The 18,591-nt window shown below is 50.3% G+C and overlaps 1 protein-coding gene across 1 annotated transcript in view; it reads left to right on the top strand.

Annotated features, from left to right (window-relative positions):
* The window catches only part of Sirpa (signal-regulatory protein alpha), a 39,020-nt gene extending 27,056 nt beyond the window's left edge, over positions 1–11,964 (top strand). Inside the window, exons 7-9 of the mRNA XM_013010648.1 lie at positions 475–499; positions 7,310–7,349; positions 9,414–11,964. Of these exons, the coding sequence (XP_012866102.1) occupies positions 475–499; positions 7,310–7,349; positions 9,414–9,677 (329 nt within the window). The 3' untranslated portion in view covers positions 9,678–11,964. The remainder of the gene's footprint in view (positions 1–474; positions 500–7,309; positions 7,350–9,413) is intronic.
* The last annotated feature ends 6,627 nt before the right edge of the window (positions 11,965–18,591 follow it).

Here is an 18,591-nt window from a genome sequence, read left to right as displayed (position 1 = left end):
CTTGCTGTCTGGCAACATGGTGACGTGTACATAAATGGATGTGCAGGCCCATCTTAGGAGTTTTAAGAAGCTCAGAGAGGGGAAGGGTCCTACCCTGGGTCACATAGCAAAGTGCATGGGTGGCCAGCCTGGGGGTCACACCTGCTCCCCATCTCCTGCTGTGGGCTTGTCTCTAGAGGTTTCTGCTCAAGCACAGGTAAGGTTCAGCCTGGACCCATCCAAGGTTGAAAGCTGTTTGGGGGCTGTGGACATCTCCAAAAACATGGGAGGGCCTGACTTCCTCCACTGCCTCTTGCTTCCTGGAAGAGAGAGGACCACCCATTGGCTGGGCATGGAGGGGGAGGTGGTTTGTCCAGGTTCAAGGAAGGAATTCACCACAGCCCTGCTGGCAAACCTTTGCCGCCCCACCCCCTTCCCCAGAAAATACTTACGTGAACCAACTGTGATTAACTAACGTTTTCTTTTCTCTTCTAGCCAAGGGCTCTACTTCTTCCACGAGGTAAGTGCATCACTGGGGCGGGGGGGGAATGGGGGGGGGCACAGGTGTTTGTTTTTGGGGTTTTTTTGTGGTCCCCAAAGCCACATTTTGTCACTTGACTGTCACTCAGGTGCCTGTCCATATCCTGTTGGCTTTTGTAACCTCTTCGCATTGGTTTGTAATCCTGCGTGGACTGTGGCGCTTGTGTACACCTGTGTGCAGGCTCTAGTGGGCGTCTCTCTTACCTTTCTTCAGCGGCTGTCGGCTGAGCACCCCAGTGGGCGTGGCTGGGAGAACGCTAGGGTGATGGAGTCACGTCGAGCCCCCCTGAAATTCACAGCCTGGCCAGGGGCTCTGGGGCTGACACTGTCACAGAGAGGGCACATCTGTGTGTGGATTCCCATCGGCAGTGATTTGTTGCAGAGTCACTACTATGTGTCACTGTCGCGTGTGCTGGGGATAGGTCTGTGAACCAGAATGAGCCCAGGCTGTCGTGGGACTGAGATGTGGGGAGGAGGGGCACACGTGGTAAACATGGATGTGAAATGATCTAGCCAGTTCTGTTAGATGATGGTCTGCTATAGCATGAAGGTGGAGGTCTACCATGGTGGGGGAGGGGGGAAGGGGGAGAGGTTTTAGAGGTCATAGGCAGAGTGAGCGGCTGCCTGAAGAGGGGGTGTGAGCAGATCCTCTAGCTGTGGAACTGAGGCTGTGACAAAGGGCAGCTTCAGGAGCAGGAGAGCAGGCAGGGAGGGCCAGGGTCATGCTGTGGGATGTAACAGGAGGCCTCTGTGGCCGGGCAGGGGGACAGCGGGCAGGGGAGCAGGTCCTGGGCTCTTAGTAGCAGCCCCATATACTGCAGCCTCTTAGTAAGAGGCCTCGTTGGCTTGCTAGGAAGGAGCCTCCACCCAGCCTAACCGGATACGGGTCCACCGGTGAATGTGCTGTGTGGAAGTGTGTGCTGTGTGCTTCCATACGCCCTACCACTGTGACTGATAAGATCAAACAGCCTCCTGTGGGGGCCGGCAGGGTTTTACTGCCCCATGACTGCAGATACTTCTGTGTGTGTTTATTGGTTGCTTTTTAAGCATCCTGGATTTCAGAATTGCAGAACAGCTGCGTGACCTTAGAATGGGAGACAGTAGTCCAGGGCCTGTGGCTGCAAGAAGGACTTTGAGAAGGGGTGTGTGATAAATCATAGGCAGAATGTGGTCCTACTTTTTTCTTGTTGGTTGTGGGGCTTGAACTCAGGGCCTGGGCACTGTCCCTGAGCTTTTCTGCCCAAGGCTAGCACTCTGCCACTTTGAGCCACAGCTCCACTTCTGGTTTTCTGGTGGTTAATTGGAGATGAGAGTCTCACGGACCTTCCTGACCAGGCTGGCTTTGAACTGTGATCCTCAGATCTCAGGCTCCTGAGTAGTTGGGATTAAAGACTTGAACCACCAGTGCCTGGCTTGTGGTCCTACTTTTCTTCTCACCCTATCTGTAAGTGGAAATCTGGATGTAGGTGGTGAAGGTGGAGGCAGAGAGGCCCGTGGAAAGGCTGCTGCTGTGGTCCAAGCAGAGGAAGCTGACAGATGGTCAGATTCGGGAAGTGTCTTGGAGAGCAAAAAGGGTTTGCTGATGGATTGATGTAGAGTCAGCCTCAACTCAGGGGTGGGGGTGGAGGGAGGGGATAACTGTACCCTAGTTAGGGAACTGTGGGCGTTGGGATGGAGGAACTACTAGACTCCCAGGTTGCATATAGCAAGAGCGTCTCCACTACCCCAGAGGCTCTAGGGAGCTTGTGTGCCCACCCTGCCAGCAAGGGAGAAAGGGCACCCACTGCCCTTGGGATGCAGCTCTACCTCTGCCTGGCCTCTACAGGCCACTTTCTGGGCCACCCTCCTGGCTGCCTTCTCCCCAGAACAAGCAGCATCTACCTGCTCCTCCTTTCTGGGGACAAGACTCCTCTCCATCCTCTGCCCAAAGGCCTCAGTGTCTCCAGGACTTTGGCCTGCCTCCTTCTGGCTTGGACCATCAGTTCTGGCCATCCTGTGGTCTTCTCATTAGGTGGATGATATCTGCTGTGTCCTTCCATTCGCAGGATCCTCATTCTCCTCCTGGCTCTTTTGTTTGTTTTCAGTCTGTTGTAGGGCTTGAACTCATGGCTTGGGCACTGTCCCTGAGCTGTTCTACTCAAGGTTAGTGCTCTACCGCTTTGAGCCACAGCTCCATTTCCAGTTTTCTGGTGGTATATTGGAGATAAAGAGCTGGTTTTGAACTGAGACAATCCTGAGATCTCAGCCTCCTGCGTAGCTAAGGACTACAGGTGTGAGCCACCAGTGCCTAGCTCCTCCTGGCTCTTGGACAGTGAGTGGCCTCTCCTAAGGTAAACCCCTTTGCACACACTTGTGTCCTCTCTGAGGACATAGCAGGCTGTAGGAACTGTACAGGCAACATGATCACCGCCTGCTCTTCTGAGCTTGGCAGGAGGGCATGGCCTCTTCACCAGGCTAAGCAACTTCCTGGGAGCCTCCTCTGGGCTGGTCCTGATATCCAGTGCATTCATGGTGACTCTGTATCTGTCCCCTACTTAGCCCCTATGTCCCTCATGTTCCCATTGGGTGCTCAGCCAAGGTTTGTTGAATGAACAAGTAACCAGACTGACTGCTGCAGCTAAGATCTCCATAGCCTCTGAGCTCTTCCCCATCACGCCCATCTTCATCACCCACTCTGTCTTCATTGTCTGTATATTTCACTCATCTTACCTGTCCAAGTTACATGGTGAGTTTCTGGATGAAAGGGACAAGGGTCCATAAGGGAAGTGACCAACAGCCTTCACCGGCTGTTCACTGATCATTTGCTATGTCCTATGCATCCATCTGCCCCTTTATGCAGGTATCCATTTGTGATCTGACTTCTCAGAAACTCTGAGACTTCTTACAGGACAGTGGTTCCAGACCTGCGTGTGCGGAAGTACTGCTGTGGATGGGGGTGGGAGAGGAGGGGATGGTGTTTGCACATCAGCTGCAGTCAGGCCCCCCCCCATACACACACCGGTTCTACACCTGTCTTAGGTCTTAGGGGCTGCTAGTCCAAGCTGTAGTTCCAGAGCCCTCATTCTAGAAGGATGTTAATGTCCCCATCATATGATGGAAGTGACCAAGGCTCAGAGAAGTCATGTTCCATTGCCTGAGTCTCCCCCCCACACCCCCGCCCCGTGCTGGCATTAACCCTGGTGCTCTGCATCCCGGCTCCGGGGCCTCCTGCCTCCTGTTCCTGTCTCCCCAGAGGAGCCAACCGTTTTCTGGCTGTTTCATATTTTTCCAGCGTGAGCTACCCAGGGAGCCATGAGAGATCACTCGCTCCTTTCATCTCTCGAAACCAAAGCTGTCGCTGGCAAGCCGTGATGGCTTTGCGTGCAGCCTCGGCTCCGGCCTGGCTTGCTGAGATCAGACGCTTTTCCGAGGATGTTGGTTTAGGGGACAACCTGGCCCCTCGGGGTAGGTGTCTGGGGAGACGGCTGCTGCTTTTGAGCACAGAGACCCTACAGGGACCCCGCTCTCCTAACTCCCTGGTTAGGAATAACTGGCAGATCACCGCCCACCACCCTTCCTGGCTCAGTCGAGAGAAAGCATGGCAGCTGCATTAATTGGGCACTGGGGTTCATTCGGGTGGCCGTTTGTTCGCTTATCACACAATCACTACGTTTATTCTTAGACTATGAGTGCTTTCCTGATTCCCTCGCTTACTCCTTTGGATGGAGCCCAGCTCTGTGCCAGATTTGAGCTGGGGGCTGACAGAAGGAGGTAGGGGAGATGCTAAGCCTGGCCTTTTGGTCCTTGGCACAGAATAGGAGAAATGCTCAGTATTCATTCAACAAATAAATATTTATGGAGTGCCAGTTGTATGTCAGCCCAGCACTAGCGTAGTGGCTTCACGGTCACTCTGCACAGGGCGCGTGCACAGTCTCTCAGCTTATCAGACACCACAGTGCTGCAGGGCCCGAGGAGATGAGATGAAGGCAGGCAAGGGATGGAGCCGAGCTCAGAGGTGAGACTTAGGGGCAAGCAGGGAAGGCTCCTCCAAGGAGGTGATGTTCAGAAGACAGCTGAAGGATGGAGAGCATCAGTTGTGGGTCCATCTGGGGCAGGAGTTAGGCCAGACAGAGGGAGCGGTCAGTGCCAAGGCCCTGAGGCCTTGGACATGTTTATGGAGCGTGAAGGAGGCCTGAGTTGCTGGGGTGGAGGGAAGGAGGGAGGGAGAGAGGAAGGGAGGAAGGCAGGCAGAAAGCAGAGCCCTGCTGTCACTGTGATGCAGGGGAGTACCATGAGTGTTTTGAGCAAAGAAACAATGTGACGTCGTCGATGCAAATTTTTTTTTCTTTTTTTAGAGCTGAATCCTCGGTCCTTTTGCTTTTAGTTTGTTTTTGAGATGGAGTCTTGCTGATTTTTTTTTTTTTTTTTTTTGCCTGTGCTGGCCTCAAATGATGATTCTTGTGTTTTTACTTCCCAAATAGCTGGGATTACAAGCATGTACCACCATACCTGGCTTGCATATATGCCTCTTAATAATAGTGAATGGGAAACAGCCCCTACCCACCCCCCCGCCCCAGCAGCCCAGGAAGCCAGGATATGGGAAATGATGTGACAGAATGGCTAAATCCGATGTATAGATTTTAGAAGTAGCCGGTTGGCCTTGTGATTGGTTAGACCTGGATTGTAAAGGAGGAGAGAATCGGGGATACTGCAACCTCTAACCTGAGCCTGGTATGAACACTGGTGGTCCCATTCACTGAGGTAGAAAGACCAGGGGAAAAATGGACTCAAGAAACCGGATAATTGTTTACAATGTGAAATAATGGTTTGAAAGAGATGACTGGATCTGCTTAAAATGGAGTTTGGTGGTTTGGGGACGGTTTCCCCTAAAATGGGATGTTTAAACTAGGACTTAGAGGAGGAAGAAGAGTAAGACAGGTGATGACAAGGTAAGAGCATTGAGTATGCAAAGGTCCTGGGACCTGACCGCCATTCATTCCAAGTCTGTTGGGCAGCCTTGACTATTGTGACAAGACAGCAGCCTAAAGCAGAGATGATACAAGGAGGTGGTGAGGGAGAGGCAGCCCAGCCCACCATTAGCGAAACCTCTGGAGGAAGCAACATCAGAATAGTCTTGCAGGATGCCCGAAAGTTCACCAGGAATAAGGGGGTCAGAAAGCACCGAGTGTGAAGAATCAAGAAGCCCTCAAGAAATGGTCAGTACAGGGTAAACGAGAGTGAGAGAATGAATGGGCCCAGTAGGGGAGTTTACCCAGCACTCCACTGGGTGAGTTGAACCTGAAGGGGATCGGCAGTGGGGGTCCACAGAGGTGTTCAAGTTGGAGGGGTGGGGCGAGACTTGCCTGATCTCTGTGATCCTAGCAAGCTGTTTCTGGGCCACGTGGGGCCCTGTCATGCCCCAGAATTGCCTGTGAGCCAAGTCCTCAAGCCAACTCCATTAATAACCCCACTGCCAAGCCCCAGTGCTCATGTCTGACATTATCCAGGCTCACGTGCCCGGAGCTGCTGGCTTGAGAATTTACACAAACTGCTGCCCAACCCGGGGCAGTGGCTGACTTGCTCATCACCTTGACCGTGACCCAGCCTCCAATTACAGAATCAAGTGCATGAACAGCTTTTTTGATTAATCAGAACATCTCTCTCCCTCTCCTCTTTAAAAAAAAAAACAAAACCCAGTAATACATAGATATTTATAATACAGAACATTTGGAAAACATAGGGAACTAAAAGGAAGAAAAATAATCTATAAAGATCCCTGCTGTTAGCATTTTCCTCCCAGGGTTAATCGTACATTTGTCATCATAGAGATTATCCCACAGCCTTAAGCTCTTGCCCTGACCATTCCAATGTGATCGTTTGTAACTTATCATATACATCTGATGGGGTTGGAGGTGTAGCTCTGTGGTAGAACCTTTGACTAGCAGGTAGGAGGCCCTGGCTCTGATCCCTAACACTAATAACAAAAATAAAGAAGCCCTCCTCTTATACCTTGTAATTTCATTCAGTTAATTTACTTTCATCTAGTTATTTATTTATGTAATACTGGGGTTTGAGCTCCCAGGCCTCCCCTTGCTTGCTTGGCTGGTGCTCTCCCACTTGAGCCATGCCTCCAGTCTGGTTTTCTTTTTGCTGCTAATTTTTTTTAGAGATGGAGTCTCCAGAACTTTTCTGCCCAGGTTGCCTTCCAACCCTGATCCTCTAGGACTCAGCCTCCTGAGTAGCTAAGCTTCCAGGCATGATTATAAGTTACAATCTAAAAGCTTAAAAATTAAAGAAAAAAAATTCAACATCTAGATTTATCCTTATTTCCTAAACTGGTCCCAGTTGACAAGTTCTTCTCTCTTCCACCTTACCTTTTGGCAGAGAGCCTCCCCCCCATATGTAATAGCCTCCTCCCCCAAGAAAGTAGAATTGTGAGTTAAAATAGGAAGGGTTTCCCCAAGGGCTGCCCTGGCTGCCTCTCCTATTAGCAGTGTAGGAGAATACCCACCTGTCTCCCCCCACTCCTTCTCTGAGTAATAGCTTACTCGGAGACTCAGGCCAACAATTTTTTTTTAAACACACACACACACACACACACACAGCGCCAGTGCCTTGTTGAAAATTACTTGTTTGTGAGGTTGGCCCTCATGTCCAAACATTGGATACGCTGCTTAGGTCTGTATGATTCATTCATCCCTGCCTTCCTTTCAATATAGGAAGTGGAACCTAAATGTTATTCTTATCGATTTGCATGAGCGCTTGAGATAGAGCCCGGTTATTTTTATCTGTACGTCTCTTTCCTTTTTAGGTTGCATGAGCCAGAGAAGAATGCCAGAGAAATAACCCAGGTACAGTCCTTGGTGAGCCGCCCTTCCTGGTAAACTCCGGGTGTGATTTCCTTACATCAGGCAAAGCTGAAGATCCGGTTCTAAATTAAGACCTGCCCCTGATGAGGGAAGGGCAGATCTATCTGTACCTCCCCAAGTTCCTCTAATTCTGTGGTGGTGTTCCAGCCTGCAGACTTGGTTGCATCCTTCTTGCATCATGGCTGCCCCTTTGCACAACTCCAGGGGACAGCGGTCATAGTACGGCCTGTGTCAGTGTGCTTGGAAGTCTGGTTTCAGTCTCCACTTGTGGATTTTACCTTCCTGCCACCCAGCCTTTGCTCAAGCCAGTTCCTCCAACCACAGTATTTTATTTCCTCCTCCTGCAGCCTGGCTCTCACTAGGAAAAGCAGCACACTGCAACCTGCCAGGACCTCTCTGGCCTTTGCTGATGGAAAGACAACATGTTATTAATTACCCCACCTGGGGGCACCTGCCCTTGACCTGGCAGCTTCTTCCCAGCACATTGCTGAAGCCCTGACTGTCACCAATGTACGCTGTCAGACCCCAAAGGCTCTGGGCTCCTTAGCACTTGTAATGAGATAGGCCCTGCTCTACACCCTGACTGAGACAATGCCAGCTGCCCTTGTTTATTTCCCAGGCAGTTGGCATTGTCTTAGATGTGATCTGTCCAAGGAGCTGTGCTATGAGAGGCATGGTGCTCATACGCTAGACACCATGGCCTGCTCTTTCGCCCCCCTCTTCGTCCCCCGGGATTGCCCAGCAATCCTGGACACAAACCTGGATGGCAATTAGCAAATACAAGACAGTTGCCAGGTGTGGCAAGAGAGAAACTTTCTCAGTAGTCATTTTACCTTTGGACTTCCCTTAGAAGCTTTCTGAAGGAAAGGATGACAGTGAAGAAGATAGCGCTGTGTGTGTGTGTGTGTGTGTGTGTGTGTGTGTGTGTGTGTGTGTGTGTGTGTGTGTGTGTGTGTGTGTGTGTGTCTACCACTTGAGCTGAAGCTTCATTTTTGGCTTTTGTTTTTGAGTTTATTGGAAATAAGAGTTTCATGGACCTTCCTGCCTGGGCTGGCTTTAAACCTCATTCCTCAGATCTTAGCCTCCTGAGTAGCTAGGATTATAGGTGTGAGCCACTGGTGCTTGGCTGAAGATACTACTTATGTGTCTCTACTTTTCAGCTGGGAAAACTGGGGCCTAGAAAGTTGTAATGGATTACCCAAAGGCCCCCAGCTAGGCAAAGCAAAATTGGGATTGAAATCCAGGCCTTTTGGATCACTGATGGGAGACGTCATTCCCACACTGCTTTTGTTCTGTCTCCCAGGCTCCAGCTTCACCCAGAGTGGAGTTAGAATTACTGCCATATCGTTTATCCATCCATCCATTCCCCAATACGGCCACTCACCCATCCATCATCCAATTACTCATCCATCCATCCAGTTATTGATCTACCCATCCAACCATCTATTCCTCCCTCCTTCCCCTCCATTCCAATAGATCGGGCTTCTGTGCCAGTTCTTGATATTTGCATCATAGGAAATACCCAGCAAATATGTGTTGAGTACATATATACATGAATGAGTATCTCCACTCCCCGGGAGATCACATATACTCAGGGCACAAAACAGACACAGTCTTGGTGGTGACACTGATGCAGGGAGTGGGGCCGGGGAACGTGGAGGCTGAGCCCTGGGCCAAGGACATGCGGTCAGGGAAGCATCTCAGGGTGGAGAAATGCTGGGGCTGAGATGTGCATGGAAGATACATACCTACTACGAGGAGGAGGGTGCATGTACCAGGCAGGTGGGTGGGCATGGAAAGGAACCCCAGTTCCACGGTTTAGAGGTGACTCTATGGGCATTTCAGGAAGATCCCTTAGGCTGTGGGAGGAGGGAGGTGGGGTGAAAGGGGGAAGGCTAGAGGTGGTTTTTCCTTATCAAGACTAGAGGGATTTGCACTAGGGCTGAGCCTCTGACAACTGGAGGGACGGAAGCATCCAGACCTGGTGCTCGGTTGGTGGGTGAGTGGGCTGAGAGCTCCAAAGTGACCTCCAGCGATGTCTTTCAGATCCAGGACACCAATGACATCAATGATATCACTTATGCGGACCTGAACCTGCCCAAGGAGAAGAAGCCGGCCCCCCGGGCTGCTGAGCCAAACAATCACACAGAGTATGCCAGCATTCAGAGCGGCCCCCCGCCCAAGTCGGAGGACACCCTCACCTACGCAGACCTGGACATGGTCCACCTCAACCGGGCCCCCAAACCGCCAGCCCCCAAGCCCGAGCCGTCCTTCTCAGAGTATGCTAGTGTCCAGGTCCAGAGGAAGTGAACAAGATGCCCGTCGGCTCTAGGGTCTGGCCCCACAAGCTTTCTTGTGCCCCACATGGAGCGGCCATGATGAGGACAGCCAGCCCCATTTCCAGAAGGCCCTAGGACCAGGAATGGGGATGGTTCTTATCTGCCTGTCCATCTACCCCCCTTGGCTCTCCAGCATTTCCAGCTCATGCCTCCTCCATCTTGGCCCCACCTCTGAAGGAGGAGATCATCCAACCAGCCGAGGACCTGGCCAGCACTTCTCGAGAGTCCAAGGACTGTCCTGCCTCTGTCCACCTCCAGCACAGGTCTGGGTCGTGGTTGTCGAGAGACCCCAGGGCTACCTCCTTTGATGTTCCATGAGCCTGATCTTCCAGGTGAGGAGGGAAGATGATCTCACTTCCTGCCCACCACCTTCACCCAACTGGGGGCTTTGGGAACATTGCCCTTTAGATCAAACTGTCCCATCCATGGAGAAGCTGGAAAAAAAGACCCTTAAGACCTGCAATCGGAGACCTGGTGAGGTTGCTATTAACAACCCTGGTGTACCCCCCCCCTTCCCTGGGCTGATGAGCCACAAGCTCTGGAGGAGGCGGGGGACTCGCTCTTGTTCCTCGGGGCCAGCAGTGACTCCTGGGACAACCATCAAACCCATCTGGGGTGCTCCCGCATCTCCTTTCTAGACCCGAGCTTGCTTCCTCCAGCTAGCACTAACAGCAGCACGCTGTGGACGCCTGTAAATTATTGAGAAATGTGAACTGTGCAATCTTGAAGCCAAGGTGTTAGAAAACTTGATCTGTGGTGTTATGTTTTGGGTTTTTTTTTTAAATTTCTTGGTTTTTTTTTTTTTTTGGTTTTTGTTTTTGTTTTTTTCTCCCCTTAAAACAACAACTTGGTTATCTTGGCTCTTTGTCATGTGTTGAAGTTCCTGGTTGGGTCTTGTGCAGTCTGAGATTTAACAGTTTCTTACCTTGGAGGGGATTTCCTACCGAAACTGAGTCCGGGTTCTTCTAGGACAAGAAGGAGGATCTCTCTGGGGCAGCTCCATGGAGGGGCTCTGCCATCTCTCTGGGACTAACTTGGCCTTGTTCTGGGCTGAGCCACGGGGCTAGTCTTGCTCCCTTCTAAGGTCAGCAGGCCTCACCATGCTAAGTGCATTTCTTCAGCTCCCTCTGCTCTTTTCCCCAAGAGGAGAGGGGAGGGAAATCCTGATGTCCCTGGCCACTGTCTCTCAAGCACTTTAGGGACAGGCGGAGGGGAGGGGTACTGAGCTGGCATCTGCCCAACTCCTTGAGCAAGAACACCCCTTTTCCCTCTGAGCTGACCCCCCCCTCCCCAGGAAGATGCTTCCTTTGTGTGTGTGTGTGCTCCCAAGCTCCATGGGAATTAAACTGGAACCCATGCTGGCCACAGCCAAGATAGCCCAGTGGTGGGCCAGAACGTATCCCCCGCTGTCCCTCTGTCTCAGGAAGGTTGGGCAGAGGCTGTGACCCAGTTACCCTCTGACCCCTTCCTCATCCTTCCAGCTGAGCCTCATGGGGTGCAGGCAAGCAAGCATTGCAACCCTGCTCATTCAGCCTCCATGGAGAACTCTTAGAATTCAGACACTGATGCTGCTGGAAGCCAGAGGAACTCCTGGCTTGAGCCTTCCAAGCGAAAAGCTGAGCCATCCTGTCTGTTTTCTGCAGGTGTAATGGGGGCAGAGGCCGGGGTGGGGGGGAACCCCAAGAGTTCAACAGGACAGCTGTCTAGGATGGGTCACTTGGTGTTTTACAGGGTGGCATCCAGGAATGGGCTGAGTCCACAGGCCATGTGGATAACACTAGCTGACAAGCCTGAGCTCCCATACATCTGAGCCACAGTGGCTCAGCCACTGCTTGGGCTGGTTCCCCAATTCCAAAGTGTTGGTTTGTAAACCTCCTTCCTCCTCTTCGGCCCAGACAGCACATGCATGTTTGGAGACACACACACACACACACACACACACACACACACGATTTTAAAAGGACGTTTCCTTGGTGCCATTTTCATTTCATTTTCTTTTGCTCTTTGGAGGGGGATATAAGGGAATGTGGCTAGCTCTAGCTTCAGCCAGGCAGCCTGGAGGATCCCCACATCTCTGTCTTATGGAACCCCAGAGGAAAAGGAAGAGGTTGAAACAACCCTGCGGAAGGAGGGTGGTTTCAGGAGTTTATTTTCAGACTGTTGGGAAGGAAATAGGCCCCATTTTTGTATATAGTTGCAACTTAAAACTTTTTGGCTTGCAAAATATTTTTGTAATAAAGATTTCTGGGTTAACTGATGTCATTGGGTACTGCGTGTGTGTGCGTATGTGTGTTTGTGGGTGTTCTTGTCTTTTGGGAATCAAGTTCTGGGGCCTCTTGAAGGCTGTGGTCTGCCTGTCCCAGGAGTTGGGTGGGGGAAGGGGGAGACAAGGTGCCCAGGCCTTGCACACAGTTGGCAGTGCCCCTCCCTCTCCAGAGGGAGCTTCTGTTTTCCCTAGCTTGGGGTGGGATGTAAATCTAGACGGACCACCAAGTTTGGAGTCTGGCTCTGTTGCTTTGTAGTTGTGGACATTTGGACAAATCACCCCCTGAGACTTGACTCCCTCATCTGTACAATGGGGACAGTTGTGCTTCCCCGCCCCTATAGGGATGAAGGCAGGATACAGGGCGCTGAGCTCCAGGCCTGGCACAAGGGAGGCTCCCTGAGTATTGGTTGGCCTGTTTCCCCGGACCCTTCTTCCTGGAGCCTTTCCCTAGCAAACGCTGAATCTGATTCCTGTCCTGTAATACCCCTTGCTGGATGAATGTAGTAGGTGCTCAATAAATGCTTGGTTTTTACCTTCTTTGCATTAGAGTATTAATATCAGTACAATCAATAATCATGCTGCAATCCTAGTGTATTAACATAGCAATATACATAGTGCTTACTGTTTGCCAGCACTTTACATTGACCGAGTCCTTCACCCCTTATCATTCAATGAGGTCAGTTACTAGTTTTTTGTTTTGTCTTGGTTGTGAGTACTGGGCCTTGAACTCAGGGCCCTATAGTCTCACTTGGATTTTTTTTTTTTTTTTGCTCAAGGCTGGTGCTCTACTTGCTCTACCACTATTTTTGGCATTTTGCTGTTTAACAAAATGAGTCTCAGGAACTTTTCTGCCTGGCCTGGCTTTGAACTACAATTCTCAGTTCAAAGCAACTCAGTTACTCAGTCTCCCGAGTAGCTAGGATTATAGTTGTGAGTCACAGATACCTGGTTGGACCCTATTTTATAGGTATCACATTTCAAGTAGGCGCTGACTACCAAATGAATGTTGGCTGCTGAGAGCCATGGGAAGTAAAGTGTTGGACAGTCATTAACTTGCTCAATCGTCGCATCATCCTGGCTGCCAGGTGAGATGGACGGTCTCACTCCCGGTGGGCGTGTAGATGAGGTAACAGACGAAGAGAAGTCATTTCCCAGTGTCCCCACAAGCCTGGGTTAGTAATTAGGGGGTCTGACCCTCACTGCCCTCCTCCTCAATCCTGAACATCACTAGAGCATGTCACCTAGCCAGCCAAGCCCACTTGCAATCATCTGCAATCTTGGCTTGGCTCATGATCAGGGACCTGCCACCTGAGCCAAGGAGTCTCCTGCAGGTCACCCTCATCCCAGGCTACATCCTGGACTGTGACTGAGAACTCAGCTTGGCCCTGTCCTCGTTCCTCTCCCTGACCCTCCTCTGTCTCTCTCCCCCTTGAGGTCCAGTCTATGAAATATGTGTGCAGCTCCCAGGAATGGGGTGCTCAAGGCCTGAATCTATCCGAGTGGGTGAGGAAATACTTTACATTTCCTAGGAAGGGAGAGAATGATAGACTACGCTTCCAGGCGAGGAGGCTTGGGAGATATATTTTATGCAGTGCCTGAGCCTCTTTCAACTGCAGGCCAAATCTCCAGGGCTGGAGGCTGGCAGGTGATACAAAAGTGGATGGGCACCAAGTGGCGCTCTCCTGCCCACCAAGAAATCAGTCAAGCATTTGCCATTTATTGGGCAACTCCCTGGTGGAAAGGGAGGTCTTCCCAGGGCAGATGACCCCTCCTTCTGTGAGGATCTGCCCAGAATCCCTGAGCCTGCGTTACCTGATGATCAGGAAAATCTCCATTCCCCCTAAAGAATGCCTGATTCGGAAACCACATCTCCTAGCATATTCCAGACAGCCAAGATCCCACCATGGTTTATTTACATAAATACATAATTTTACAATACTGCATATCCAATCCTCCGTATAAATAGCAACTTCCCTTTATCTTAGGTAGCTACTGTGATAACCCCAAAATCGAATAAGGAAATGGCAACAAATTAATAATCATATTCGAAGGCTTCTATCCAGGAAGAGATGCTGATGGAGGGGTGCTCTCAGGCACTGGATGGGGGTTAGGGAGGTGAGGGTTGGTGGATACATATGAGGGGCACGGATTTTAAGGGCTCAGATTGCATCTGACCGTCGAAAGTCAAGAAATACCACATAGTCTCATCAGGAAAGCGTCAGAGTGACAGCCTGGTCACCATCCAGGCAGAGATACTCGGAATCTTCCAAGGGCTCAGCCTGTTGCTGCTGGTCCTCCACCCTAATCAACATAGCATCATAGCTCTACCAAGGTCTTGTTTTGTTTGGTGAAGACAAGACATTGAAAATGCTTTAAAAAAAAAAAAGGAAATAAAACACATTACTAAGAACCCCGCTAGCATGGGTGGCTCATGCCTGTCATCCTAACTACTCAGGAGGCTGAGAAGCCAACCCCGGCAGAAAAGTCCATGAGACTTTTTTTTTTTTGTCGGTCATGGGGCTTGAACTCTGGGCCTGGGCGCTGTCCCTGTGCTCTTCAGCTCAAGGCAACTGCTCTACCGCTTGAGTCACAGCGCTACTTCTGGTTTTCTAGTGGTTTATTGGAGGAGTCTCATAGACTTTTCTGCCCAGGCTGGCTTTGAACCATAACCCTCAGATCTCAGCCTCCTGAGTAGCTAGGATTACAGGTGTGAACCACTAGCTCCAGGCTCCGTGAGACTCTTATCTCCAACTAACCACCAAAATGGAAATGGAGCTGTGGCTCAAGTAATAGAGTGCTAGCTTTGAGCACAAAAGCTCAGGGTCAAAACCTAGTCCCTGAGTTCAAGCCCCAGGGACCAGCACAAACAACAACAACAACAAAAACCCCAGCAATACAGCCAAACCTTGGTGACAGATGAGACAGTTCACTACCCTTGGGGCAAGGAGCAGAAGGAGCCTGATGGGGAGCAGATGTGCTGTACCCCCTTTCCTCTCCAGAAGTGGTTTTTTGAAGGTCTCCAGATGCCAGACCAATGAAACTCACCCATGCAACTGTCTGGGCATCTTCCTATGCACAAATTATACCTCAACTGTTTAGAACAGGGCTACCTCACCTTCCCCAAACGTGATGCTTGCCCCAGGCTGACAGTTTCTTTAAAAAAAAAAAAAGCCAATGCTTTATCTTCCATCCCCAAATCCAGCCCAGTGTCTGGTCCAGGTAAGGGATTCTGGGAGTACTGATGAGTCCATCTAAAAGATAGCATCCTGGTGACCACATGAGGCACCGAGAGACAAAGCGCCACACCGGACATGAAGACCAAGGACAACTCAAGGACAAGCCCTCTTTCTGTCTTCACATCCTCTCCACTCCTCCTCCCTCTACCTCCACCCTCTGCTCCCTCCATTCTGAAGGCAAGAGGTAGCTGTACTGCAACCTTGGCAAACAGCTTCACCTATACCCCTTGGCCTTCTTGCCTGTGAAATGGGGTGCAACTTAGGAATTAAATGACAGGAAAGACTTCAGGCCCTCCCTTCCTCTCTAGCCCCCAAGAGCTCCCTCTTGCCAACCTTTGGGAGCTCAGCCCCTCGTGTGGCTTTTCAATCCTCTTCCCTCTGTCTTGCATGACCCTTTAAGGGACATTTTCTTTTCTTTTTTATTTTATTTTAGTTTTTTATTGTGAAAATACTGTACAGAGGGATTACAATTACATGGGCATTAAGGGACATTTTCTATTCTTCCTGTTCTGCCAAATACCTTTGAGAGCCCTGCACAAGGGTCCACCCCCCACATGCCTTGTCCTCCAAACCAGACCCTGAGCTCCCCACTCCCAGAACCTTTGTCCTGCCTTTGCAATCCAGTCTATAAGACAAGACAGGAGAAAGCCTACCATGTGCTAGCTAGCTTTTCATTCCTTCATAAGGAAGGGGAAAGGTTTTTTATTTTGGCTCCTGGCTTTAGAGATTTCAGTCTAAGATCAGAAGGCTCCCTTGAAATTCCCTTTTCTTTTCTTTTCTTTTTTTTTGCTAGTCCTGGGGCTTGAACTCAGGGTCTTGGAGCTGTCCTTAAGCATCTTTTGCTTAAGGCTAGCATGCTACCACTTGAACCACAGCACCACTTTCAGCTTTTGCTATAGGCTGGTTTTGAATCATGATCCTCAGATCTTAGCCTCCTGGTAGCTAGGATCACAGCAGAGATTCGTTGGTCCACAGAGCCTTGAGTATTCCTTTGTAGATGGGTGCTGTGGTGTCTACTTCACAAGTAGGAAGGCTGAGGTTCAGAGAGGTGACGGGAGAAGCTCAAAAGCAGCTATTTAGCTCACAATTTATGCCTCAAGCTCTTCTGGGAAAGCAGACCCATGCAAAGCTCAGATGAACCACACCCGTATGAACTCATGAGACCCAAGGAAGCCAGGTCAGAGGGTGGCCCCAAGGCAGAGACAGAGGCAACATTCACAAGCTGGCCCACTGGAAGATGTGGGAAAGGGACTCAAGGACAAAATATCTACATTGGAGACAACTGGTCAATGTGTTATAGGTACTTGCACCTGCATGTGGTCTTTTCTGCCAGAGAGAAGCCATTTGTCCACTACCAGACAAAAATCTACAAATGAGCATCACCCACAGCTTTAGAAAATCTGGGCTGACAAACTTGGGTATATTCCTAGGCAGAATTAACAAATCCTTCAGTTCCTCACTTTCCAACTGTCCCAGGTTGACAATGACAGGAAACGACACCTTTTCTTGCCTTACTTCCAACTTGGGGATGCCTTTTCTTATTACAGAAAGATGCATAGGCCGTGCTCGGCCTGCATGAGGCAGAAAACTTCCCAAAGAGAAAATCTAAGAATCAGGCAGAGTGGAGGGCCCGGTGCTGGGCGAGGCCAGGCTTCCCTGCATGAGCTGGCCCACTGAACTTGCCTGTATCCCATATTATACAATTCTCCATCACCCTGCACTGGTAACATCAGCCTTCTGACAACTTCTAAAATGAGCCACCGGACTTTTGCACACATTCCTTTTCTTCCCTGCTTGCTTCTGATCCACAAACTGAGCTTAATGCCTTTGTTAGACATTTAATAGCAATTCTTTGGAGCCTATGTTTCAATTTGTAATTATACACTGATCTTGTGCTGTGTGATTAATCTCTCTTTCTTCCACTGCTCTGGGAATTTCCTAGGGATAAAGAGATAGTTGGATTTGCTCTTTGACAGAGTTCCCATGCCTAGCCTCCAGGAAGCACCTAACCAATGCTTGCTGGAGAAATGAGAGGATGGGTAGAGGATGATGGGAAGATGGAGGATGAGGGGACTGGTCAATAGATTAATGAGAAGATGGATGGATGGGATGAGAGGGTATATGGATAAGTGGATAGGAAAAGAAGAAGAGAGGGAAGGGAGGAAGGAAAGAAAGGAGAGGAGAGGGCTGGAGGGAGGGAGAAAGAGGAGGAGAGGGAGAAAATGGGAGATTGAAGGACTTAAAGACAGATTGGCATCTTAGGAGAACTGATGGGCTCTCTGGCAGTTTAGAACTAGATTTAAAGGCAGTCACTGGTGGCTTATCCTGATAATCCTAGCTACTCAGGAGGCTGAGATCTGAGGATTGGTAGTTTGAAGTCAACTCAGGCAGTAAATTTTATGAGACTCAATCTCTAATTAATCACCAAAAACCTGACTGAGGAGGTATAGCTCAGGTGGTAGAGCACCAGCCTTGAGCAAAAAAGCTAAAGGAGAGAACCCAGGCTCTGAGTTCAAGTCCTAGCACCATAAAAAAACACCAAAAAAAAACCCAAAACACCTTTAAAACTAGATTCAAATCCCAGCCCACCTGGCTTGCCCCACTGAGGTCCTCTGCCCTTGATCATGACCCAGGGTTCAGAACAGTCACCTGCTATGCGCTCCCCAACTGGGAGGAGCCAATGATCTTTTAGGTCTTTGTTGTGTCATCTATAGAAAAGAGCCCTAAACTTAGAAACACAGATGAAAGATGCAGAGGGCTGTCTATCCTGAGATTGTGCAACCCAGCCCCGCTGGTGAGCTGGCCAACTCTGAGAGCTGCTGGATTCCGTCACCCAGCAGACACGTCCTCCTGGCCTCATTTCAAGGACGAGAAGTCAGGCCCTTGTGGTGGAAGGTGCCATTCCCACAGCCCCCGCCTTCTGCCCCCATAGGGCAGGGTCAGCTGATGTGGCCGCCTGTCAGTGAATCAGGGCCACGGACCCATCTCCAGAATGAGGCCGGGTGAGAGTTTAATGGTGAGGAGCCTGCAGCCTGGCTGTGGCTGTCGGCCGCTGCGTCTCCCTCGGTGCCAGTAAATGGACCCGGCACACATGCAGATTAACGCATTATCGCTGGTATTATGTGCAGGACACAGAGAGCGCTTGAGCAGCCAGGCTAGGAGCTGTCATTATTGCAGGACCTTTTGCTGGAAATTTTTTTTTTCTTGGGGCAATTAAATCTTCAGCTGTCTCCTCACCGGGGAGTGCCAGCTTGCATTTTAATTATCCTTAAAAGAGGGAAGTAGGGGAAAGGACACACAGCAAAGAATTAAAAAATAACAATCTGCTTTATAAACACGGCCATCCTTCCACAGCTGTGCAGCTATTCAGACTTTCTCCCTGC

This window comes from Dipodomys ordii, unplaced genomic scaffold (genome assembly GCF_000151885.1).
Source record: "Dipodomys ordii isolate 6190 unplaced genomic scaffold, Dord_2.0 Scaffold13, whole genome shotgun sequence".
Lineage (NCBI taxonomy): Eukaryota > Metazoa > Chordata > Mammalia > Rodentia > Heteromyidae > Dipodomys > Dipodomys ordii.
Note: the sequence above shows the minus strand (reverse complement) of the source record. Positions and strands in the feature narration are given on the sequence as shown.